Source organism: Salminus brasiliensis, chromosome 21, assembly GCF_030463535.1.
Source record: "Salminus brasiliensis chromosome 21, fSalBra1.hap2, whole genome shotgun sequence".
NCBI classification, from domain to species: Eukaryota; Metazoa; Chordata; class Actinopteri; order Characiformes; family Bryconidae; genus Salminus; species Salminus brasiliensis.
In genome coordinates this window covers 32,811,007-32,837,924 of record NC_132898.1, presented here as the reverse complement: position 1 = coordinate 32,837,924, position 26,918 = coordinate 32,811,007, and the positions used below count along the sequence as shown (strand labels likewise).

Sequence of the window (26,918 nt, the reverse complement as noted above, 5' to 3'; positions counted from 1 at the left end):
GAGAGAGAGTCAGGGAGAGAGACGGACAGTGGTAGGGACCAAACAAGCTGAGCCGTGCACTTCTGGCAAGGCAGGAGAGCACGAGGGAGATATAGAGAGGGGGAGCAAAGGAGAGAGAGGGAGAGAGAGAGAGAGAGAGAGAGAGAGAGAGAGAGGGAGAGAGAGAGAGGCTGGCTGGGTACAGCATACGTTTCTCAAGGAGAGAAAAGGAGGACAGCAATTATTGTATGCAACACCCTACAGCAGCAGCAATAAAGTCCTTCCTGGTATCGCGAGCCAGCTGCTCTCTCTCCTTCTCTCTCTCTCTCTCTCTCTCTTTCTCTCAATCTCTCTCCGTCTCTCCGGCCAGCTGGTGTGTGTGCTCACTGCGTACGTTATGTGATTGATCCGGTGGAAAATGCTGAAGTTCCGAGCCGACCGGAGGATCAGGTAGGTGAGGCAGGGGACGTGCAAAGTGCACTTTGCAGGAGGACGGTGGAAAGAGAGAGAGAGAGACAGAGAGAGAGAGAGAGGAGGGAGAATGAGGGAGACAGAGACAGGGGAAGTTTACAGCAGCTGAGCTGGAGGTCAGGCAGGACTGCAATGCAGTGCTGGAGGGAGACGTCCCGGGCTTTTATAGGCAGTCCTCATGGACGTTTAGCTCTCGGCATGGTGTGCGCCTCTGTGTTTGTACGTGTGTGTGTGTGTCTGTGTGTGTTTTTGGCTGGGGGGGAGAGGAGGGGGTGTGCTGGCGGAGTGTCGGCCATGTGCTTGAGTCTAGCAGTAAATATGAGAGCTGTCAAATTAGCCTGAAACGAGGGCTTGCAACCTGTGCCTCTACTCTGACTCCGTGCCTCCGAGTCGCCTGAGTTGCTCCGTCCCTCTAAATAGGTTTGTAGGTTGTGCTCAGGCAAGCCTGCTCAGTCGCAAAAAGACCCTCCGAGACCCTAGCTGGAGCACAGAAGTGGCAGCACACGTCACGTACACACATGCCTGGTCAGGCAGCCTGATTGTGTTCTAGATACGTCCATGTGTTGCTCTTCTGCTTTTCTAGGTTGCGTTGCAGAAGGGTGGTGTGTGTCGGAGGTACATGCCTTGGGAGTGAGTGTGTTCCTGGCTGCTGTCCCTTGTCCTCTACCTATCTCTCAGAGTGTGTATCTTTGTGTGTGAAGGCTAGGAGACTGCCCAGACAGCCAGTGCTTGTATTATCCCAACCAGAGAGCGTCCAGAGCCAGGAATCCAGCGCAGGCCTCCACATACTTCAGAAGCTTCTCGTAAACTTCAGAAAGTTGAAGGGAGAACTTTGCCTGCCACATCCTCAGTTCACTTCGGTTCTACCACAAACGTATTCAGACCCTTAACTTGCCGGATCCATGCTGAATATGAGCAGAGAACAATGGCTTGCTGAGCTCCTTTCGTTCCTGACTGAATCCCAGCTGCTAAACTGAGCCTTAATCAGGTCTCCTCAGTGTGTTATAAGGAGTGTTATGACTGTCAGGACTCTGAGGAGCATTCTGCTCAGGCTCTAGCACAGTCTGACACAACCCTCCACCTCCTGGATAGCTACACACCTTCAGGTTTCAGCTCCAACACAAACCTAACACACCCCATTCAGACAATCAAGGACTTCTGAAGGCCGTAATTAGTCGGTTCGGGTTGGGCAGATAAGGGCTGGGTTCTGTAGGGAGGTAGTTCTCCAGGAGCAGGGTTGTGGACCACAGGTCAAGCATCTCTCATGTTAGCTTTAAGGTGTCCTTCAGGCTATAGCCTTAAAGGTTTTAATGACCCTGACCTAGCCTAACCCTAACTGCTTCATGTGAAATGACGACCTGTCCTGCTTGTGTCCTCCCTGGACCTGAGTAGTACACTTCAGAGATAGGCCTTCCCACCTGTTTGAGCTACATGGTTTGAGCTATAGTGAAGAAATAAGCACATTACAGTGTCATTGTTTTTAGATTCTTCTGCCATTAAGGTGGAAAATTATCTCCTACAGCTTTAAAGCCATAAAAATGAGGCCGAAATAAGAATAAAGAAACTCATTAATGTTTGTGCTGTTCTTGAATTAACCAACAAATACTGCAAGTGGCAGCTGTCTTAGAGTTTAAATCTTTGTGATTTTAGTCGTGTTTTGAAAGAATATCTGTGGTTCAAGTGCTTTGACTGTTTGAGCTGCTTTTTTCTCTGGATGCTTGTCTGTTTTCTGCCCTTTTGCCCTCTAGATCACTAATAAATAACCAGATAAACCCGTGCAGAATGTCACATTATATTAACTGTTTACTAAAACCAAGTCATTTTAAATCAGTATAAATTATCAGCTCATCTCGGCTAAACTGTATGGCTGTGTTATTTATAGAAACACAAACACCCAGCTGACTTGCTGTTGGCTGGTACTCAGCATTGGATCGGCGGGGCAAAAACTGTATTGGGAAAGATATAAGATGAATGCAGTATTTATCATTTTCTGTAAACACGTTGAATTTAAGGTGACTGTGGACTATGCTGTGAAATGTTTATATTTTAGGTGTTACAGTCAGTAACTTTCCTGGAATTGCCCACATGTAGTGATATTGTATGTGGGCTGACTTCCAATATTTTTTACATTAACATACCTTCTGATGCTACAAGATTCATACAAAGTAGAAATTACTATTATCAATGAGTGCAGCACTTATTTATAGGGCTGCATAGATAGTGTTGTCACATAAAACCTTGTATCTGCATTTGTCCCATGTCTCACTTATTGACATAATGTAAATCTGGCAGTTCTTTATATTGTGTCAGAACTTTATGATAAATGGACCAGTAGAAATGCTCCAACCTGGAATCAAATCTTTTCACGTTGACTTCCATTGAAAGTTAAGGAGGTTTTTTCCTTCTCCTGTAAAGTTTCTGTTTTGGAGATACAAGGATTCTGAAACACACAGCAAAATTGCAGGTATTCTAGCACATTAAGCCAGCATGATTCTGGACTACAGTAAACACATCAGAAACGATGATGTGCCCATTTATTTTAAAAGCACTTATCTGCAGATACTGGTACTCACACCAGTATCAATGTCCATCCCTAGTTAAAGGTAAAGGTCTTATAAGTGGCTCATTTTTGTTAATGCACTGGAACCCATAGGATCCTTGTTACACCACTGATCATGTTCTTGGTGTAGCTCAGTGGGATGCAGGTTAAACAGGCTCAGAAACGAGTGAAATCAATGCCAGTGAAGCCACCCCGCAGAAGCACTTGTAGGTTGGACACAAGGAAAATGAGCGAGTGCAGAAGTCCCTGGACTAGATCCTATCTGAAAGTGTGACAGCTCCTTAAAGTGGGGCAAGACGCCATGTTCAAGCTAAACTGGGAGTTGCTCGGCAAGTGGAGCTCAGAGCAGGCTCTTTATGTCTGAACAGGCTACTGTGACTCTGATATCAGTAATGTTTATACACTGAATGTCTCGACTGTACGACGTCCGTGCCTACCCCAGCTTTGTGTATAGCCTTATTTCAAATATTTATTCACGGGTCCGTCTGTTTAACACTGCTCACAGTGACGGCGGCCATCAAACACACACACCCACACACACGCTCACTCACATACACAGTGTAATGGATGTGTATTGATTTTAGCGTAACGTAACTCAGCTACTGAATTATTAAGTAAGTTGGCGAACTGTGTTTGGGCCGTTTGAAAGAGTGTTGTGGCTGCTGTGAAAAAAGAGATGGAAATTCCAACACATTCACCCTGCTGTTCCTCTGCTTTCTGATTTCCAGCCAGAATGACCCGAATGGGCCAGCTGGGCACCCAGTGATCCATACCCGTCTGGAAGAAAACGGACCGATCCAGAAAGCCCTGCCGTGAGTGTGCATTACTGTCCTGTTTTCTTTACAGTCACTCCTGCATTGTCCTGTAGGGACTGATCAATACATCAATATATAAAATCTGGACCGATCTGATGTAGTGATCAGTGCATATAACATCCGGTTTGATGTGTCCTGATTTGTGTTTAGAAATCTTATAGAAATTGTTATTTACATTAGTTTGTATTTCTATACTTAGTATTGACCGCTTTGTCTTTAGAGCCTAAACCACAATATAATATAATCAGCAAAAGCCCATAACTAGAGCAGATATTACTATATCAATATGTAGTAAATATATATACATAGTAAAAAGTAGTGAGGTTCTCCTGGACACCCCCCAGTCCAGCCAGCACAGCGTGGAGGATGTGTTCAATCAACTCCATTAGCAGCAGCAGCATCAGCAGCAGCTCACCTGCTTTACCAGCATTAAGCCCTAATTTACCACCAAACCAGGTGTTGATCTGAGGAGAACTCTAAATAACACTAGACTCCATGATAGAGGAGAACTTTGGAGATGTTCTAATGATGAACACAGTGATGGAGAACCTCCACCACTTTCTGTAGGAGTGATATTATTATTAGTGTTTATTCTAATATCAGTGATTTACTGAGGAGCATTTTATGTTTCTGTGTGCTGCAGAACTGAGTTCCGTGGGTTTTCTTTATAAGATTGTCTAGATTTTAATTTAAAAGAGTGGCAGAGTTTGTTGATAATTTATAGATTTCTTTATATAAATACAGTTGTTTTCATATCACCAATTTGCTGAGAGCCTGTTTAATCAACAAAGCACTTCAAAATACTCAAAATACATAGTACAACCCCTCATTTTGCTGGTAAGCCTTTTCAGCTACACTGTAAATAAAAGTTGTTTAGTTTGACTCAAAACAACAGAGGAACCCCTTTGATTACTGTATAAAACATTTGTAATGGTACAGTCTTAATTTAGAGGTTCGATTTTGCTCAGTTATGGTTACTTTTATTATTTTATTTTATTTTATTATCATTTTTAAAATACTTCTTTAATGGGTTCAATTTTCTTTAATTGTATTTTTGTTTATGTAAAGCTCTTTAAAGTGCCTTATATTTGAAATATCTTTGGTAAGAAAGTAGTATTCTAGTTCAGACACTTTTTGTCATTGTTTTTATAAAAGAAAAATAATGAATGAATATTTCTATAATAGTGTCCCCGAGCTCTGAGTTTTAAAGTTCTTTGGTGTTTATAGTAAACGGCCGAGAGAGATGATGGACACACACACACATACACACATACACACACACATACATGCACACAGCTGCAGTGTCATGAACCAGAGGGGAAGTGAAAGAGATCCTGGTTTCACCAGGTGTCTTTGATCCCGGCTGTCACCTGGGAGAGGAGCAGCATCTTTAGTGTTGTTCTGGAAAGAGTGAGGAAGCGTGTAGGTTTTCAGTGCTTGGGGAGAGGAGGGGTGAGTGTTGGCGTGGGGATTATAACCCAGGCCTATCAAAGTGTTGGCACAGGATCAAATACTGGCAGACTTGGCACCCAGATCAATGGCGTATGGCTGTCAGTAGCTGCTCAATAGCGTCTATTCAGTAGCATCATTTAATATCATCTGAGCTAATATAGGAATATTAGGGGTAGTGACACACGGATCTGTCACTGCTGGACCAAATGACTCCAAACCAGATGCAGATATTTTTCCCTGGAACTTCATTATGTACACACACACACATACACACACACAGACACACACACACACACACACATTTATATATAATCAACTTTACACATTGTAGGTTACCATTAAGGTGCACTGATCTGATTCTCTGTATCTGTATCAAGCCAATACTGGCTCACTAGATCAGATATCAGAAGAAAAAAGAAGGTCCCTGTAAGTGCATGGTTCAACCTCTAACTAACAGACACTTATTATAATCAGCAGCAGTTCTGACCCTATCCAACTAATACTATTATAATAACAATAATATTGTCATATTACACTTATAATGTATAATAGTGGTCCATTATTATGCAATTCTGACACAATGTAAGCTTTCATAGTTGAAATGATTTTATATCAGATGACATAGGTCACAATAAAAAGGCGCTTTTTCAATAAACTCTTCAGATTTGTTAAGAAAGCAGATTTTGGCCACTTTTACCTTCAAAACATGGTGTTCAAACTTCACGTCTTTAGTTTAATGCTGGAAATACCAGGATAAGATGCCGACACCTCAGGGCAGTCATGATCCAGATCTCTTCTTTTGAGTTTGGAACATATTTGTTTAGCACAGGGTTTTTGATTGACACTCTCGTACCCATTACCTGGAAATCATTATGATTGTGACATATTGTAGTAACACTAATTAACATACAAATAGACCAGACCCTGTTCGATAAATGGCAACTCATTGTTATCCTCTATCATATATATATGATTCCTCTGATTTCCTCAGAGGAGCAGTAAATCCTGATGTTTAAAGAACTGCCCAGCCTGTGCCCACCTCTCATCGTCTGTGTGCTGAGAAGGATCAATACAGGGTTGTAGGTCCGCAGCACATTAATAAAGTATCACACCACTAAAGCAGAGGTCCTTGATGGTTCTAATGTAATTAATTCAACACTCCAGCGCCGGGTGCCGGTGAAACGTGGCTGCTTTTTGCAGCTCAGCTTAAATGAGCCCAGGCTGCTTACATTAGTGCCGTGTTCTGGATGGCCATGATTGTATACAGTGCATTAATTATTAACACTGTGTGCGTCTGATTGACTTTAATGATTTTACTGTGTGGGACTCAGGATGCTGTGTGTTTGTCCTGGACGGATTCCTTATTACTGATGTTGGCAAAATATTCGTTTACAAACGATCATATTACAGCAGATTTTCTGATGAACTGATCTCTAAAGCTAAAAGGTTTAAGATCAAACATTCCTTTGAACTTTTTAAGCAGGATTAGTGCATTATTGTTGTTTTGTGTCATTTTAAAATAAAGAAAGGAAAAGAGCATCATGCAAAAGTTTGGACACCTCAAAAGATTTGAGCTCAGACTTTAATTAGCTCGTTAGGGCTACACCTTGTTTGCTGTTATTGAGGAAAGTTCAGGTGATGCACATTTCTTATTTGTCAGTTAATAAAAAAAAGTTAAACTGTAATATATATATATATATATATATATATATATTTTATACAGGTAAACTTAAAAATTTTCATTTTGTCAAATTTCCCCCTTTTTCTCGCAATCTGGTTCTGCTAATTACTCCACCCCTTCGTAGCTCCCCTTAGCACTAGTAATGCTCCCAACACTAGGAGGGTAAGGCCTTAACACAGGCCTCCTCTGATACATGTGGAGCCAGACTCCACCTCTTTTCCAACTGTTGCCAGTACTGCATCGCCAGGCAGCCGACACGCTCTGAGGAAAGCCTGGCCCCCGGCTCCACCCACTAGCTAACAGATGCCTGTGCCGGCAAACATCGCTTTAAGAGTGATGAGAGGAGAGAGCACATCTACCCACCCGGAGAGAGCACTGTCGATTGTGTTCTCTCAGACTCTGGCTGCTGATGACAAAGCGGCATGACTCAGGATTTGAACTCGGGACCCCTGGCCCACACTTGACTGCTGAGCCACTTGAAGCCCCTTTCAAGTTCTTTTTATTTTTTTCAATTTTATATTTTATTTATTGGTTTTGTTTACGTATGATCTGTATGGCTTACAGCTTATGAAAATCAGAAATCTGGAATCTCTAATTATTACAATATTAGAAATAATTTTGATTTTAAATAAATTAGTAAACAGTGTAAAATTTCACTTTAAATGTAATAAATATAAAATATGACCGTTTATCTTTTTAAATGAGATTATGAATAACAATTATTAGTTTTCACAATTTGCAAATTATTTATATAGAAATATTTATATATGTTATATGTTCACTCTCAATATTTGTTTTTGGGAGTACCCACAGCTCTGAATCTGTTTGTTTATAGCTGCTCCTGTGTGGTCGTCAGGCTCATATTGCAGTGCTCTTCTAATGCAAAAGGTTGTAAGCTCTTGAGAGCTGGTTGCAAATTCGTCTGTCTTGCTGGTCAGCAGATCAATGGCTTCTGGAGAGAGCCTGAAAAGTCGAGGGCAGAGATCAATACAATTGAATAGGAATTGCAGGCCAGCATCTGCACTCTGCAGCCTCTCTCTCTCTCTCTCTCTCTCTCTCTCGTTCTCCTTCATCACTCGTTCTTCTGGGCTCTCCACTCCAATCACATTCTTTCTAAACCATCGCCTGTTTTTAAACTGCAGCCTCTGGGGTGCGGCCTTGTGTCTTTGCCAGTGGGGGATAAAAATAGCGGCTCCATGTGTGCGCGCCTGCCTACTTCCCAAAGCCCTTCTGTGTTTTGATTTTCTGGTTCTTGTGATGGTTCTTGTGTGTGTTCCTTTTCTCCCATTAAGCAGATGCCCTGTCTGTTGGTTTGAGAACAATCTCAGCATGAACTGAAATGATGAGGAGACGGCTCACTGCTCGTCTTTGTGTGCTCGCAGGAGCTCCGATTCGGACATGAATGGCAAGGCGGGCGGCAGAGGGCCAATGACCAGCGCCAGTGAGGCCAACAGCAACGCCAACAACCTCAGCATGGTGTCCGAACCCACCTCAGAAGGCCAGAACCACTCACGGGTCAGTACTGCCCACTGCTGTCACCTAAGCATTCAGGCGAGAGCGCGAATATACAAATATCAGTGAAGATTAAACCACTATGGTCAGAGGGCAGGCTGCAGACCGAGCTTACTATAGACCCAGACAGCTGAGACTGCCCGGGAAGCACACCGTATAATGAACATGTCTCAAAACAGGCCTCTGTGCATTTAAAGGGCCCAGAGCTCGGAAGAGAAAAACGAAGCTCCAGTTGCAGGATATACCCCTCGCTCCTCAGTCTGCGCAGTATTTATAATGGAAGTAATGATGTGTTCAGTTTAGTGAGGAGTGAGGTAATGCCCGTATCATCAGATTCATTACTTTTAAACTTCTGTAAATAACCTCACACCTGTGAAACGCTCGTTTCCCTGTTGATTAGGATTCCACTGATTTCATTAGAACAGCTAAAGCTAAAGGAGCACAGAAGTCTGGCATTTCCTCCTGTTTTAATGGGTCAGTTAGGTCGCGATGGCAGAGCCCCAGTGCAGCATCTGCTGTACGCAGTCTCAAGCAGAGCTTGATAAAAAAAAACAGCTCATCAGTAGTTTGTAGCTTAAAAGATCAGATTTTCCAGCTGAGACTGCGCTTGTGCCGATCTCTGCATCAAGAGGGGCAACTACCATGATGGCCCTCCTTCACTCACAGCATAATCAGCGAGCTGATTGGATCCTTTTGCTGGAGGGTGGGGCTTTATGTGTAACCAGCAAGCTGATTGGCTCTTTTTGCAGAAGGGTGGGGCTTTATCTGTAGCCAGCAAGGTGATTGGTTCTTTTTGCTGAAGGGTGGAGCTTTATCTGTCACTAGCAAGCTGATTGGTTCTTTTTGCTGAAGGGTGGAGCTTTATCTGTCACTAGCAAGCTGATTGGTTCTTTTTGCTGAAGGGTGGAGCTTTATCTGTCACTAGCAAGCTGATTGGCTCTTTTTGCTGAAGGGTGGAGTTTTATCTGTCACCAGGAAGCTGATTGGCTCTTTTTGCTGAAGGGATGGGGCTTTATCTGTCACTAGCAAGCTGATTGGCTCTCTTTGCTAAAGGGTTGAGTTTTGTCTGTAACAAGCAAGCTAAATGGCTCTTTTTGCTGAAGGGTGGGGCTTGATCTGTAACCAGCAAGCTGATTGGCTCTTTTTACTGAAAGGTGGGGCTTTATCTATAACCAACAAGCTGATTGGCTTTTTTTTGTTTAGGGGTGGGGCTTTATCTGTAGCCAGTGAGCTGATTAGCTCTTTTTGCTGAAGGGTGGGGCTTTATCTGTAACCAAACACCATGTTGAGCGTTAGGAGAACATATTCCAACCAGTGGCCAGAGTTCCCTGACAACACAAAAAACTACTGGTTTTGGTTTGGTTTCTGGTTTTTCCAGTCCAGACAGAGATGGTGAGGGAAAATGACACAAATTTATTTATAAAACTTTATTATCTGAGAAAGAATCAGGACTTTAGACAAAACATCAGAGGCTTGAGCCTCATAAGCCACCTCCCTGCTCCGCCTATGGTTCTAAGAGATGTAGAATGATTGGAAAAAATGTAAAATATGTATTAATGAATTTCAGAGAAGAAAAATAAGATGTGGGAAATGAGACCAGTAGAGGGAACAGTGTTTCTTAATCCTGGCCCTCAAGTACCCCTGCTAAGTAAATTGCAGCACTGTTCTGTCCCAACAAATTTGGCTCAACTCACTAGCTAATTAACGAGGCCTTTGTGTGCGGAACCAGGGCGTTAGAGCAGGGAAACCACCAAACCACATGGTTCTGGGGAAATTCCCAGAGCAGGACTGGAAAACGCTGGTTAGAGTGATTATTATAGAACTTCACACATGATCTCAGTAGTGTGTAGTCTGCATCTCTCAAAGACATCTCACTTATTTATAATCTCAATCCACCACCGTCCTCTTCCGTCATCCGGAGTACCCAAGCATTGTTGTGTCTGAGTCTGTCTGTTCCACAAAGCCTGACCTTACATGAACATTCCCTTATCCCTCTCCGTAGGCCTCGCGCACGCCCAAAAAGGCCGCCACTTTCGGGAAGCGTTCCAACTCCATGCGGCGCAACCCCAAGGCTGAAGTGGCCATGCAAGGCTGGCTCCACAAGCAGGTACAGCCCAGTGCTTTGGTTTGGTTTGGTTTGGTCGTTCTCGTGGTTTTCTTACACTGGCGTGTCTCTCAAATTAGTGTGAATCCATCACTGCTAACGCTAGTTTCAGTCTGGTTGGAGGCCTGTGAAGACATGGTGAGTTTCCTTGTTTAACTGTGGAAGATGATCAGGGAACAGAGCCTCCATTATTCTCATTTACCAGCTGTGAAGAATCAGAGAGGACAGAGAGACACACAGGGTAAAGAGACTCGGTCAGCCTGAGGAAGCTCCTTCACCTCCTTTCCTTTTCTCTTTTTAAAAATATCCTTGAGGTCACCCCTGCAGCACTTAATATTATGCTCATTTTCCAGTAATATCATAAAACTGTGAACTTTAAAAATGTAATAAAATTATGTAATAACTGCGATGCAGGAAACTCACCATTAATGTAATGCCATTTTTACAATATTGTATTTAATATCTATTAAATGTTCAGGTTCATATTTTGTAATACCGTAATACCATATAGGTAGTTCATTACATTTTCCAGTTTCTCGTTTGGAATACTTTATTATATTATTGGGAAGTTATGAATTCCCTTCATTATTCATTATTAATGATTAATAAACTGATTTACAATCAGTATTAGCTTATTATATTATTTTGCATTTATGACATTTTCAGGCTGATATTTGTAAGATTTCATTATTATATTGGTAATTAATAAAATTTTCCAATTGATCATTTGTAACATCTTATTGTATAGGAATATATATTGTAGGGAATGTTTAGATTGATCAATTGTAAAAATCATAATATACTTTATGACATTCTCCAATTGATAAACTATAATACCATATTACTATATTAGTAATTGTTTAAATGTTATAGTTTATTATTTGTAATTCCTTATTGTCTTATTAGGAGTCGAATACATTTGCAGGTAGATATTTGTAATATCGTATGATATTAGTGAATTTTTTTATTACATTTTTGAGTAAAGTGCAAAATTGTGTTACAGTTCTGTGATTAATACATTATTAAGGGCTACAAGCCTGAGTGTGCAGAGCAGTCCCCTCTCACTCAACGAAAAGGTTCTGATGAAAATGGATTAGATTGAGTTTGCTTGACGTAAAGGTCTGTCTGCTGGATATTGTAGGTGATGAAGCTGGTGGCAGTGGAGGCTCAGCGGTTAGAGCTCTGGGCTATTGATGACAGGGTTGTGGGTTTGATACCCAGGCTCAGCAAGCTGCTAGTGTTGGGCCCTTAAGCAACTGATTCTACCATATCAGTGTTCAGATATCTAGCAAGAACATAACATCGCAATACATCAAGACATTTTCACAGTCCACGACATGTCATAACATTTGGTAAATTGGAAGTTTAAAAAGTACAAAAATTAGTGACACATTTTAAGGGTCCTCACTTTTATGATCTCTTTGTACTTGAGCATGTTCAGTTGTTCAGTGTTCTGTATTGCCATAATCCTCATATTATCGTTCAAAATCGCCCACAACCCAAATAATATATGGCCAGCAGCAGACCTACAGCCATAACAGCTGTCCAGTGGTGAATGGAACAGTGGGCAAACAACAAGGCAGGGTGTTTATGGACCTGTAATAGTGAGCAGTGGGTGTTTGTTTGCAATGCTCAGTAATGACAGTACACGCTGGACAGCAGCTAGTAGCTGTGCACTACTCTGTAACCCACACTTATGCTGCTCAGGGTGTTTGCCACTGTTGATGTCTGTACAGTTAAGCATAACGAGGAAGATTGCAATGTCTCGAGCACGGCTGTGTGTTGTGTGTTGCAGGCCAGCAGTGGCGTGAAGCAGTGGAACAAGCGCTGGTTCGTGCTCACAGACCGATGTCTCTTTTACTACAAAGGTAGGTTGAGAGGTTTGTTTTTCATGCTTTATTCACATGCTGGTGGCATGTATGCCTTCGAGATTTGCTTATTCAAAGGTCATGTGTTACCAGTTACCCAAGCCTCCAAAGATCTTTTTATATTCATTTGAATGTAGTGCGCTGTAAACCAGCCTGTTCTCTTTCTTGGTTTTACATAATACACAGCGCACAGCGTGTCTGAAGATACGCAGGGGAGTGTTTTCCATTTGTCTCCGGCTTGTTTGTGTCATTATGAAATGTGCACGTCCTTGAAATTGGGCAGCAGTGTCTGTTTTGCTGAGCTTCTGTGAAACTTCTTTCACAACATGATGGATCCCATTTTTTGTTTCTTGGCTTTTCTATGTAAACAGTGGCTTTGAAAGTGGCCTGAAATGGACTGTTTATCTTGGCAGAGCTGAATAATCAGAGTTTTAATACATGGACGTGAAATACAGTGAGCTCAGACACGGTTGTGTCCTCTTTCAAAAAGTATTGGGACACCTCCATATTACAACTACAGGACGTCTCATTCTAAACCCATAGGCATTATTAATATGGAGCTGGTCCCCCTTTGCTCTAAGCTCTACCAGCAGCAGCAAGTCTGGAGCTCTGCTGCAGTTACTGAGTCAGTTGGAGGCTTTTCTGCACTCTGCTCTGAGCTCAGCACTCGGCCCTGACCCCGCTCTGTAACTTTACGTGGTCTGACAGACACTCGGTGGCTGAGCTGCTCTCTGTGAGCTGTTCCTCCTAAACTCTTCCACTGTTCAATAATAACACCACTCACAGCTGATGGAGGAAGATCTAGGAGGGAGGAGATTTCACCAGCTGACTTGTTGTTGTTGGTGCAGCGGTGTCTCCTATTACATACAGAACCACGCTGGAGTTCAGTGAGCTCTTCAGAACCTCCCGTTCTTTCACTGATGTGTGGAAGAAAGACAGACTGCAGGACTAGAGGCTTGATCTAAACACCTGTGGTTGTACGGGACTGAATCTAAAAACGTAGAGGGCTATCAGACCCTAATCTCTTTATTTAAACAGATACCTATGTCCAAATGTTTGTGGACACCCCTTTCAGTGAATACATCCAGCTTCCCAGTGCTGACACAGATGTGCAAATGCACACACACACAGCTTGTCTAGTCCCTGTAGAGAAGTACTGCCAATAGAATAGGACTCTCTGGAGCAGATCAACATCATGACCCTATTGGCACCATGCTGCCTAATAATGCCAGGCGTGGGCTAGAGGGGTATAAAGCCCCCCAGCATTGAGGAGCTGTGGAGCAGTGGAAGAACTGTGAACTTCTCTGGAATGATCAGCTCTAAATCTTTTGGGATGATGAGGTGGGGTGGTGATCATCATCCCACATCCTGACCTCACTAAAGCTCTTATTGCTGACTGCAATCAGTCAAATACTCACAGCAGTGGTCCTCCTCCAAAATCTAGTAGACAGTCTTCTTCTCTGGACAGTAGAGACAGTAAAGACAAAAGCAGGAGAAACTCTTTTAACACCCTTGATTTCAGAAGAAACCATGAATGAGCAGGCGTCCCAATACTTTTTCTTTTCGACATATTCAGATACTGGACCTTATGAAATATGAAAATCAAGGATAAGGACCCTTTAAAGGAGGTCTGTATGTATCGTCAAACCTAAAATCACTTTAGAAGCTTATATGCTTACTAAAGCATGCATCACAATCGCAGATCCAAAAGTCACGTCATTACAATTGCATAATTGCAGCCTTTGTGTCGTTTTATAAGGTATGAGAATGTACTGCAGTGCCCACCTTCCGACCCATGATGGCTGGATTCTTTGAATTGCTGTGAGTCACGCTTGCATCATAAGACAGAGAAAAAGATATGGCTCCTGAAAATGGAAAGCACTTAGCCAATTTTGCGGCTAATTTCATGCCTGACAAGGCATGCGTGTTTTTATGAAGAGCGTTTATGGCGACAGCTCCTTGAAGAGCTTTGTCAAAGGCTTGGGTGCATGGATTGGTCGCACCTGTCTGCACACATCCATCACAAACATGCTGGAATGCTGCTGCTGATGGAGGTAGTGGCGGTTGTGGTTGTGTACGTGGAGAGGAGGGGCGGGGCGGGGGGTAAGTTCTCACAATCTCCTTTAGTCCAGCTGTGAAGGTCAGAGAATACGACTGAGCTGCTGACCAGAGAAAGCCTGGAACAGAGGAGGCTGCTGTGACAGATGGCGAGCAGCTCCACCCCCTGTTCCTCCACCAATACCAGTGTTTCCAGTCCTGTGCCTTGACCAATCCTAATAAAGGGACTGAGGTCTGCCCACTGTGTTAGCTCTCCTCTGGTCATCACACATCTGCTGCCCATTGGAGGCTGTTAGTGGGAGATGATTAGGGTGGTGGAACATTCTCAACACAGCATTTACTGCTGTTTTAGGTTGGGGAGGTGGGGTGGTCAGGAGGATTCCTCCATCAGTCTCTTCATAAGAAGGTTCTCATTAGATTAGATTAGATTAGATTAGATTAGATTAGAAAGTGTTTTTTCTGCTCTTCCTCAAGTCTTCTTCAAGTTGTGGACTATGCTGCATTCATCCCTGCCACGTAGAAGCTTGTAGTGACTGTATTGAGCTGTATTCAGATGGGATTAGTGCTACATGGGAAGGAATGTAGTTTCACTGCAGGACATCTGTAAAAGTTTGACCAATTCGTACGGGATAAGAAATCTCAATATAAATTAGAGCTGGGCGATATGGTAAAAATACTAGATATCGTGATATTTTCCATGATACACGATATTTATCACAATACATATAATCGCATACTAAATCATCAGATGATTAGACAAGCATATTGTTATCACCATACCTAAATGTATCACTATACGATAAAATATCGCCTTATTGCCCAGATCTAATATAAATGACTGGGCTACTCGATTTACAGACTGCTGTCACCGTCAAAAAAACGTGACGATAATCAGTCTTATAACCCTAAGATAGTAATAATGACATTTTAGAGCCGGTATGTAGGCTAAAGGCTATTAATGCTAAAATACAGTAATATTCAGATGTATGATGTAATCATTAGGTGCAAAATCTGTAAATTGATACTAAATCAGTAATATTCTAATCACCCAGAATATTTGATGTATATAAGAAAGAATTGCTGCACCTGCCTGCTAACTGGCATCCAAAGTCTTTTTTATGCTCCTGCTGTTTGGTGACCCCCGGTGGCCTGGAGCCGCTTGACTTTAACAAGTGATTTTTTGCATCAAATCTGCCTGTAACCAGCCTTATGGGAGAGTTATGAAGAATAACCCTCAGAGAGCCACAATTTCTACACCGTGGATAACACCTCAGCCCACACATTTGTGGTACGAGCAGATTGGGCCTTCCTGTTTCTTACTTTACACTGTTTTCAATGAAATGTTTGAAAGCACCACTTCATGCTGCACGTCCAGTGAATGAGTGGGCCTGCGGAGTGTAGGCGATTGAGGGCCAGTCTGCAGCTTGTGATATAGTGTATCAGCTAAATGCCAGCATATCCCAAAATACTTCTCTCTCTCTCTCTCTCTCTCTCTCTCTCTCTCTCTCTCTCTCTCTCTCTCTCGCCCACTTGTCGCCCCAAGTCTTCATTATCCTCACCATAGCACAGCACTCACTGAATCAGCCGCCAGAACCCTAACTGTGTCCCCAGGTCTTACTCTCTCTGTTTCCCCTATGCTTACATCGTCTCCGTCCCCTTTACAGCCTTAAGTGCCCATTCTGAAAAAAAAAGGCCTGTTTTTGACGTTTTTTTTTTCTTTAAATAATGATTTAGAAACTATGACATTTTTTAAAATGTTTCACTTTAGTATCTTAAAATAATAAACTGACACCATAATCTTCTCATATTTGGACTCACATTGCCTTGTCATGAAAATAATGGCTTGTTTTCTCAGTATTTTTGGCACAGTATCTCAGATGAATGCCTTAATCTGATAAAATAATAATATAATATAATAATATTTCACTTTATTTCATTTTATTTACTTATTTGACGACATATTTCAAAGTAATGAGTTATGCTAAAATAATATATTTGGTATGACAAAAAATAACTGATTTCTCAATGTTTTGACTTCTCTAAATAATTACTCAATATCTTTGAACTGAATTACTGGGTCAAAATAATGACTTTTCTCGAAACTTAATAGCCTGAACGAATTCTGACAGTATCTCATAATGACTTTCTTGTAATTTTTTTTACTTTTTTTCAGAATTATGAAATTTTCCTCTAATTGTTTGACTTATTGTCCTAAAATAATGACGTACTGTACATTCACTGTTTTCCCCCCTCTTTTCTGCCCAAGGAGTATGGGCTGTCCTGTTTTGGTGTCATGTGCACCAACAGCTCCAGTGAAGGCTGTTTTTGTCTTAGAGCCAGTGAGAGATCAGCCTGTGATTTGTTTTTGTCAAAGCTGAACTGAAAACGCAACCGCTCGCTCTTTCATTCCAGTAATTTGAGACGGTTTGATGATGTCAGTGTTATGTTTACCTGTGATTGCGCAACCGTGCAGCTCTGAGTGCTTCTGCAGGGCCCAGAAACAAAAAGAAGAGATGGAGGAAGTAAATAATGTATCATTTCCCTCCTGACAGATAAAACAACTGCATTCTTAATAAAAGCTTTATTACTGAATAAGAATCAAGAGGTCAGGGTTAAGCTGTAGACGCTACGGCCATATTTTTTATTATTATGAAGATACGAGTTTCCATGTCGGACACGTTGTTAAAAGCTGTGATGACAGAACGGAGGATTTGCGGTGCCGGAATGACTGATGGCCAAACGAGTGCGAGTGACCTCACTAGTCAACTTAACGGCCAATTACGAACCACGCTTCAGCTCGGCCTAAGAAGCAGAACAAGGAGCTTAGAAAAGTTTAAAAGCTGATCAGGGAATTCAGATTTAACACGTTCAGAGTCCCTCCGAGTGCCGACACCTGCGGGAGCTGTTTTCCCCTGCATGGCTTCCTCGTCTCTCTTGTCTTTGTTTTATCTCTTGTTTACATGTAGGCTTTATTTTTAGCTGCAGCTTAGCTTAGCCTTAGCTGTGCTTTGTTTGTTATTAGCCACATCATTTAGCTGCGGCCCCAGCCTACAGGCCTGAAGCTTTGTTTGCTTTTAGCTTTAGCTTTAGCCTTTAGCTTTTGTTGTTTCCATTATTTAGTTTAATTTAATTATTTAACTCCATTATTTATTTTTCTTTGGTCCTGATTTAGCTTAGTTAAATATAATAAATAGAAATAATACAAAACATATTATTATATTAAACAAATTAAAATATACAAAATAAAAGAAGAAAAAGGACCTGCTGTCTGCTAATGCTAAACTAAATAAAAAATGTGTTCAGCTGCTTTTTGAAACTACTAACAGGTTCCAGATGAATATGAACAGGCTTCCAAATATTTAGGGTGTAAAAATAAATAAATAAATAAATGTTATATATATATATATTCTGAATGTATTTATAAAATATAGTTTTGCAATGTAAGGAAATGTATCTGTTTAGCTGTATTTTAACATATATTTGGCATAAATGAAATTGGCCAATTTCAATTCTATTTTAATTAAATATATTTGAATATACATTTGTTTCAATTCTCAATTAAAAAAACAAAATATGTAGCAAACAATCCAACTGCATCTTTCCTGTGTATCTGTACTTTTATGAACGTTTTGTCAGGTTAAATGTGTATTTGCTAATATTTAACTAAAAGATATGCTGATATATTTTCCTAAATAAATGTATTTCAAAAATAAATTTGGAATATAGGCAAAATATTCTGAAATACATTTTGAGTGTGTGAAATGTATTTTAAACATATTTAAAAAGTAGAAAAATATACAGGTCAGTGGAAGACACACAAATACACTCATAATAAATAGTGGATATATGTGTGTGCGTAGCAAGCTGCTATTCATGGCGCTAGTATGTGAGGTAATGGGGATATGAGCGGTGTCCTGGGTGTCTCTTACTCCCTCAAGGCTGAGGCAGATCAGACTTCCGCTTCCTGCTCCTCTCTCTCCTCAGTCTGGTGCTCTGTGATGTTTTCATGTGCTGAACGCTTACTGTCTGTTCCTCAATTTTCAGACTTTGTAACTTAATAGTGTCCAATAAAAAAGCAGGGTTCAGAACTCCTCAGGCTTCTCATTTCTACTCATCCAATCCAAAGCCTCGAGGCCGTCTGCCTGCGTCTTTCTGTAGGCCTCTGCTGATGTGGTTATGGCTTTATCATGGGGGGGACACTGTGGGCTTCTTAAGCCTAAGTGTCGTTTTCGTCTTGCTCTTTCTTTCTGTTGACCCCTGTTGACCTCTGTTGACCTTGAAGATTGTTAAAGGAGTTCTCCAGCATGTCTCAACCCAGTCTCTATCTGCTGCACCTGTGTTGAACCCTCCAGTACCAGAGTGCTTGGCTTTCATTGCAAAAGATCACGCTTGCTCAGAGCACACTAATAAAACACTCATTTGGATGCTCAAATGGATCTTTGCCAGGTTTGCTACACTATATGTCCAAAAGTTGGTGGACACCTTTTCTAATGAATGCAGAATAGGACTCTGCAGCAGATAAACCTACATGAACCTATTCCAGGCGTGGGCTAGAGATGTTTGAAGCCCCCCAGTATTGAGCTGTGTTCTCTGGAAAGACAAGACGGTGCTCCATCCAATGCTTTTGGATTCTTAGGATGAGTTTAGGAGTTGGGGATGATGAGTTGGAGATGACCTCACTAAAACTATTGTTGTTGAATGCAATCAAATCTTCATAGCAATGCTCCTAGTAAAATCTACTAGAAAGCCGTCCTCCCTGGACAGTAGAGACAGTTACTCCAGCAAAAGCAGGATTTACTCTTTTAAGACCCCTGATTTCAGACTAAACAATGCATGTTCAGGTGTCCCAATACTTTTGTCCATATAATGTAGATGCTAGCTAGATGTTTAGCACTCTAGCTGATGTTATACGGATTCAGAAACACTGTCAGACTAAACGAATGGCATGTTAGGAGATACGCTTACAGATACATTCCAGATGCAGCAGACAGAGGCTAGGTGGTAAAACCTCTGTAAACCCTCTCGGGCATGTAGCGATAGGTATGCATCTCCGAGGGCAGCTGCAGGCTCCAGTACTGGCTGTTTGAACTCGTGCTTTGTGCACCTGCCTCATCCCATGGGAGGAGTCGCATGCATTTGATCCTGGTTTTGACAGAGGGAGAGGAGCTGACCCCGTGACCCTTTTGCTGGTTGTTTAAGTGCGTGCCATGGGGCTCTATGGGTTGGGAGATCAGGGGGATGGTGGGCTACAGGCTGCGTTCTGCATGTTCGAAATGCACCGCAGCCTTTCCCTCGGTTTTGTGTGTGTTCACAGGTTACGACCGCGTCATTGGAAACATGCCAGCATGGAGGGACCCTGAGCTTTGCACGTGGATAGCCCGTGTGTGTGTGTGTGTGTGTGTGTGTGTGCGCACATATTTACAGAAGGGTTTGTGTACCTCTTCAGTCAGAGGGAACAGCGTGTACACTGCATGTGGCCTGGCTGGTACCAGTGGAGATGAATGAGTCTGTAGACTAGACGTATGATGTGATCGACCACATCGCTATGGCAACCTCAGCCTAACCGGTCACTTTGGTAACCAGACAACGTTAAATTGAGAATGGTCACTGCCATGTACCTTAGTACATTGTTTAAACCAGTGTGTTATTTGTGTTGCTGATTCTTGCTATGCTAAATGGACAAAAGTATTGGGACACCTGCTCTTTCACTGTTTCTTCTGAAATCAAGGTTATTAGAAAGTGTTTCTTGTTGGAGTAACTGTCTTTACTGTCCAGAGAAGAAGGTTTTCAACCAGAAAGAGGATTTGATTAATTGCGTGCAGTGACAAGACCGTAAATGAGGTCAGAATGTTGGATGATGATCACCACTCCACAAAAGTACTGGATGGAGCTCCACCACCATCATTCCAGAGAACACAGTTCCTCCACTGCTCCACAGCTCAATGCTGGGGGGCTTTCTACCCTTCTAGGCCACGCCAGGCATTAGGCAGCATGGTGCCGATAGCTTTATCATGTTTATCTGCTCCAGAGAGTCCTATTCTATTGGCAGTACTTCTCTACAGGGACAAGAGTGTGTGCATTTGCACATCTGTGGCAGCAATGGGTGCAACTAAAAATCAGCAGTTGGTGGTTGGGGTGGTGCAACAATAGTGCCAACCACACCATGTGGGAGACTGGGGTTCAGTTCCCAGTCTGGGTGACTAGTGCTTGGGCAAGACTCCTAACACTACACTGACCCACCCCTGTAATACAGGCAGCATCTGGAAAAGAGTGCCAGCTGAGTGCTATTAATGTAAATGTAAAATAGCTGAATGCATTCATTAGAAGGGGTGTCCACAAACATTTGGACACATAGTGTAGATGTTAACTGTTCAAATCCAGAAGCAGTAGCACACACAGAATGATGATGAATTATGAAATATGAATTATGGTTGTTTTTGGTACATAAACCCACACACATTAGAAGTGGATTTCAGGGGCAAAATTCACACAATAAAAGAAAACTGAGGAAAATAAGCAGGTAGTTGCACTGTATCCGCTTCGGACCCTCGTCCAAGGCTGCAGACTACTCTCAGACCACTGATGGGTCCATTAATGATTCTTAGCTGGGCTGAGCCTCTGGCTCCTTTGCACTGCAGGTTCTCGGGACTGCTAAGCTGGCTTAATTATGCGTGGGAGTCCAGCGGGGCTTGTGGAGACTGTATGATTCAACCCTGTTGACTTTGCCACGGTCTCTCTGTTACATTGTTCTGTCCTACCCCCTCCTCTTTTACCTCTCGAGGAGATCTCTGCCCTTATTCTCAGAGTCAGGCCCAGTCAGTGGCCTTGTAAAGCGAGGTTTAGCAGGTAGTGTGTTTCTTCACTGTCCACTTAGGACTGGGTTGAGAGTGAGTGAGAGACACTGCACTAGGATACTGCTTCTGTAAACCCCTTTTCAGACTGTAGGATGTTCCCTCAGCTTATGCAGGAATAGTATCAGAGAGAGCCCAACAAATTACCCTTACTGTGCAAGGACCCTCTTGATTAATATTGTATTACTCTGCTGTATTGTGTAACTGTATCTATCTGTCTGTCTATCTATCTAGGATAACCAGTAGGCCACAGCTGCCCGTCGTATTTGAGCATAAAGACTGTCTCTCTTTATCAGAGTGTGTGCAGTATGCTGTAAATGACACCGAGTTAATTAAAATACACTCACACTCAGGCTTCCCTTGGGCCCCTAACCCATCAACTATCCAGGCTTGTCTCCAGGCTTAGACATGCATTCCTGACTAATAGGGCAGTAGGTTGTCAAATGCAATTGACACATATGTCATATTTATTGAACTTAAATAAAGCCAATATTTCATTTCCTCACTGTCACACAAAAACCTTGTATCTCCGAAAAAAAACAGCTTTACAAGAGAAGAAACCTTCTCCACTTTCACTGAAAATCAATGTAAAAAGATTTTGTTCCAAGTAATTTTGAAGCATTTCTATTGGTCTATTCCTCATGAAAGTGCTGCATTCATCATCAAATCAAATCAAATCAGATCTAATCAGGTTAATTTGCATATTAACACCAGTGCAAAAGTGAGTGAAAAACTGATGAATGGACCAATAGACTTTTGGACCAATAGAAATGCTCCAAAAGTACTTGCCACTTTTGCCAGTACTTGCCAAAATATTAAAATATTTTTACATTGATTTCCATTGAAAGTTTTTAAGTTTTTTTCTTCCTCCTGTAAAGCTGCCGTTTTGGAGATACATGTTTTTCATTGGACAGGGATGATATACACATTAACTTACTTTATACACACACTACACACACATTACTGCACTGTTTAAAATGTACAGGCCTAATATATATATATATATATATATAGACTGATATATAGTCTATATATATATATATATATATAGACTATATATATATATATATAATTTACATACAGACACTGGATAATGTGTGATTCAGGTGCAGTGTGCAGGTCACTGTTCCAGTGTGTGTGTGTGTGTGTGTGTGTGTGTGTGTGTGTGTGTGTATGGAGAGAATGTGTGATGAGGTCTTTGTGACGGACTGGTCTGATACACTGTAGTACTGGCTGTTCAGCAGCCTGATTGCCTGGGGGAAGAGGGTGTCTTGGAACCGGCTGGTTCTGGTCTTCATGCTTCTCCCGCCGCTGGGCAGCTGTGAGAACAGGCAGTGGCTTGGGTGGGTGGAGTCCTTACTAATCCACCTGGACCTCCTCAGACTCTGTGAAGAGCTTGGAAATGCTCAGATGTTCAGACATGAGTGATTTCGAGTTGTGTTCATTCCAATCTAAAAGCAGCTCTTTATGCAAAATGGATGTTTTACATTCATAGCATTTGCCTGACACTTTTATCCACATTTGAATCAGGTGACTCTTGCCTAAGGGCTCTTTTTGGTATAGTGTGAAGTTCTTGCCCAGCCAGGGAGTCGAATCCCAGGGTTGTTACCCACAACAGTACAGCGACCAGTGACAGCTAAGACATTCAGATAAATCCATGGAATTTTAGTATTTGCTAGTTCTGTTGGCCTCTAGTATGAGCAGGCTGTGTCTTCTGTTACCTGGCTGTTACCTGAACCATTACAAATAAATGGTTATTTGAGCTATGTCATAGAAGAACCACTTTTTGTGTAGAGATGTGTGAGTGCGGACCTTTAAATTGGCTCATGTGGGGCTCATGTATTGGTAGCCCATCCTGGAAGCACATATGGATGCCCACCAGCTTCAGTAATGGGACCCGGAGGGGTTAAACATGGGCCCCATCTGAGCTGTACACTGCACATGGAAGCCTAGATGGAACCCATGTGAGATTAGGATTGGCTGTAACCATTGGCCCCATTTGGGAAGCCCAACCAGGTCCCAGGACCAACATATGTACGAACCCACTCAAAGCCCATGCCCACCTGGGACCCACCTAGCCCATATGAGCATATGAGCCCTACAGAGCATGCTGCCAACCAGGGTCAGTGATGGGACCAGGAGGGGTTAAACATGGGCCCCATCTGAGATGTGCATTGCACATGGAAGCCTAGATGGGACCCATGTGAGATTAGGATTGGCTGGAACCATTGGCCCCAACCAGGCCCCAGTTACAACATATGTACCAACCCACTTAAAGCCCATATGAGCATATGAGCCCTACAGAGCATGCTGGCTGGGAACTAGGAAGACATTTATCAGGTTATTCTGCTGTCAGGCCACTTTCCATGATGAGTGGACCACTAGAAATTCTATTGGTATATATAAACATATTAAATATTTTTCCATTGACTTCCATTGAAAGTAGATCAGCAACAAGATATGTGAAGGTGCCGCATAGTAGCATTTCCTCTACTGAATCTCATTCAGTCTACACATACAGTGACCCCTTCATCATTCAAGTCCAGCTCTGCGCGAGAGCTTCAGCAGACTTCATAAACTGTGCCTTCTTTAATTACACAACTCAGTAACACCATGGCCCTGAATGGAAGAGGAAACTCACAGCAGGAGGAGCCCAGAGTTTCCTTTCCTTCCTCAGTTCAATGGCGTCCCGGGACGCTCTGGTCATTTATTCGGAATTGCATTCAGCAAAACATGCAGCACTTGGCGGCCTTCTGTGCCGTCTCCCTTCGGCTGCTTTCATTTCCTGGCAGTGGGGCTGCATTTGGATTCGGAGGGCCCGCTGTCACCTTATCACCCTGCTTCCATCTCTCCAGCTGCGCTGTGGAGAAGGCAGAGGGAGAATGTGTGACGGAGCGATTTAATGCCTCGGCTGCCGTTCCTGCAGTGAAGAATGGGCCGCTTTGGTTCGTCACTGCAGATGCTGTAGCAGAGCCACACGCCAGATACATGAGAGCGAGCGAGCGAGCCAGAGAGAGAGAGAGAGAGAGAGAGAGAGAGAGAGAGAGAGAGAGAGAGAGAGAGAGAGCAGGAAGTGTTGTTAATCTGAAATGAAATGGCTCAGAAAGATGTGAAGAACAGACTGCCAGTAATGAATGAGCCTCAGCCGGGCTGGCCTGACTCATGGTTTTTTTGTACCTGACCTCAGACCTGACTCTTTCTAAAAACCTGATCCCAGCCACCAAGGAGAGAAACCATGAGCTGATCTCTGATCAGTGTAAACACTGGGCCGCTCAGCATGAGTCAGTCTTCTCCTGGCTTCTGAGAAAAGATAATCAGTGGCTTGTTTAATCAGTTGTTCTCCTCAAACAGTTGATTAATTAGGGGGAAATGGCATCCATTAACTGTAGAGCTAAACCGTGTGTGTGTGTGAGCTCAGAGTGCTCGGGATGATGGTGCTTAAACCTGCACACAGTAGTAGGTGAGAGCTGGAACCGCAGCCAGCTGGACTTATACAGCACAAAAAGAGACTATTCAGATCTGACTGTCGGGTCAAGATGCCTCCTACTCAGGTTAAGAAGCTTGTGCGTCGTGAGTCATGAGTCAAATTGTCATCTTAGGTTTTACAGAATAAATGATTTACTTTATAACTAACTATAAATTAGTAAAAATATTTTATTATTTTAAAACATATTATAAAATAATAAATATACATTTATTTCAATTAAAAATACATCAAATTAAGTAAAAACTAAAAACTTTCAAAGTATGTCTGAACAATTGTTCTGCATTTTAAGTCCTAAAATTCCCAAATAAAAGTTCTACATTTAATCAATTTTTAAAAATTAATGTAGAAATTAAAATTATATTTATTTTTTATAAAGTTAAAACATTTCAATACGTTTATCATTTTACATGTAAAAAAGTTTTTTTAAATACTATTATTATTATTATTATTATTACTATTATTAAAACAAAAACTAAATAAGAACAAGAATACATATAAATATATAACAAATAATAAACATTAAATAACAAATATGTATTTATTATTATTTTAATATTATAAAGTTATTATAAATATTTAGCTAGTGGCTGTAGTGGCACGTCTTGCCCCAATGGTCTGAGCATAACTATAGAATATAAACAGTGTAATGTATCTGATTAAATTCATATTTTATTAACCATTTAAATTCCAATCTGGTTTGAGGGGCTGAGATTAAAATGGATGTTTGGGTCAGTGTCAGTTAGGACATCTAGACGCATCTAGACATGGTCACAGAAGAGATTCTGTGGGATCTTAAACGTATATTTATTGTTTGTTATTATGAGCTTTTCTAAGATTACTGAGTTTAGGCAGTCTGTAGTTGCTGGAAGTCTGGTCTCATGGCTATTGTGTGTGTGTGCTGTACCTGTGCTGTTGCTCCATTGTTGTGTAGGCCCACATTTGATTGGCTATGCTGTTGTGGAATCCAGTCTTGGTAGTGTGTGTGGCTTTGTGGGTTCTTTTATTTAGTGCATTTATTCAGTATTTAATATTGTTCTCATGTCTACAGAGAAGGTATGTGACTCAGATCAGGGCAAAAATACCCACATGCAGTTTTACACGCCCTTTTACAACCCTGTGACAGGTAGTAAAGCCGGTCCACTACAGCTTGCTTGTAGCCTAGCATGGATACCCACTCACTTCCCTTGGTTTTGCTTCCTCGCACCCTGGCTTTAACTCCCCCTTCCAGACAATGGTACAGGCCTAAGTTAGAGGACCATGGCAGTGTGCTTATGTGTGTGTGTATGTGAGGGTGGATATACCTCTCAGACCTGTAGCTACAGCATGTTCATGTACATGAATACACACACACACACACACACACACTTACTCATTTGCATATTTATTGGTCATCAACAGACAAATATATGGCCAAATCATCCCCTTTCAGTTCAACCTGCAACTTAAACCCCTCAGCCATGGCACCCCAGACATCCTAACTACAGTGGATACCCATGCACCCCCCCCCCCCCCCCCCCCGTGTCTTCTTCTTTGTAAACTAAAATATAGTCACCCTAGCAAATCTTATTAAGATGATGATTAAGGCTCCAAGGGTTTTGAATCCCAGGCCATGCCACTTTGCCATCTACCCACCCAGACCAGTTGTGCTCTCTAGGACTCCGGCTGCTGATGGCAAAGCGGCATGGCTCGGGATTCGAACCCCTGGGCCGTAGTGGAAGCACACTAGACTGCTGAGCCACCTGTAACATCAGCAGCAGTGTGAACAGAGGCAGGGTCTGGTTTCACATGGATCAGAGGAGACGTGTGTTAAGTCCTTACCCTCCTGGTGTCTGGAGCAATGCTAGTGCTGGGGGGGCTACGAACAAGTGAGTTAATTGGCAGAACCAGACTGGGAGAAAAAGGGACCAGTTTGACCCAATCATATGTAAATTTATAACATTTATATGATGAGAAATATTAGCAGTATCACCTGTTTTTAATACGACTTCATTTACCTTCCTTTAAGTCATTTTTGGACTTGGATTTTGAGATATTGAGCGATGCATGATGTTGGCATCAGTGTTTTGGATGATTTTGTAAA

The 26,918-nt window shown here is 42.1% G+C and overlaps 1 protein-coding gene across 7 annotated transcripts in view; it reads left to right on the top strand.

The window, feature by feature from the left end:
- Window positions 1-26,918, top strand: part of plekha6 (pleckstrin homology domain containing, family A member 6) — a 153,222-nt gene that overhangs the window by 77,870 nt on the left and 48,434 nt on the right. For 6 of the 7 annotated variants that reach the window (XM_072665527.1, XM_072665526.1, XM_072665531.1 and 3 more), the window contains 4 exons: window positions 3,739-3,822; window positions 8,341-8,473; window positions 10,473-10,577; window positions 12,370-12,442. In XM_072665527.1, the coding sequence (XP_072521628.1) occupies window positions 3,739-3,822; window positions 8,341-8,473; window positions 10,473-10,577; window positions 12,370-12,442 (395 nt within the window). Of the gene's footprint in view, window positions 1-201; window positions 430-3,738; window positions 3,823-8,340; window positions 8,474-10,472; window positions 10,578-12,369; window positions 12,443-26,918 lie in introns of those variants that run through there. The other variant, XM_072665530.1, reaches the window with a different exon arrangement.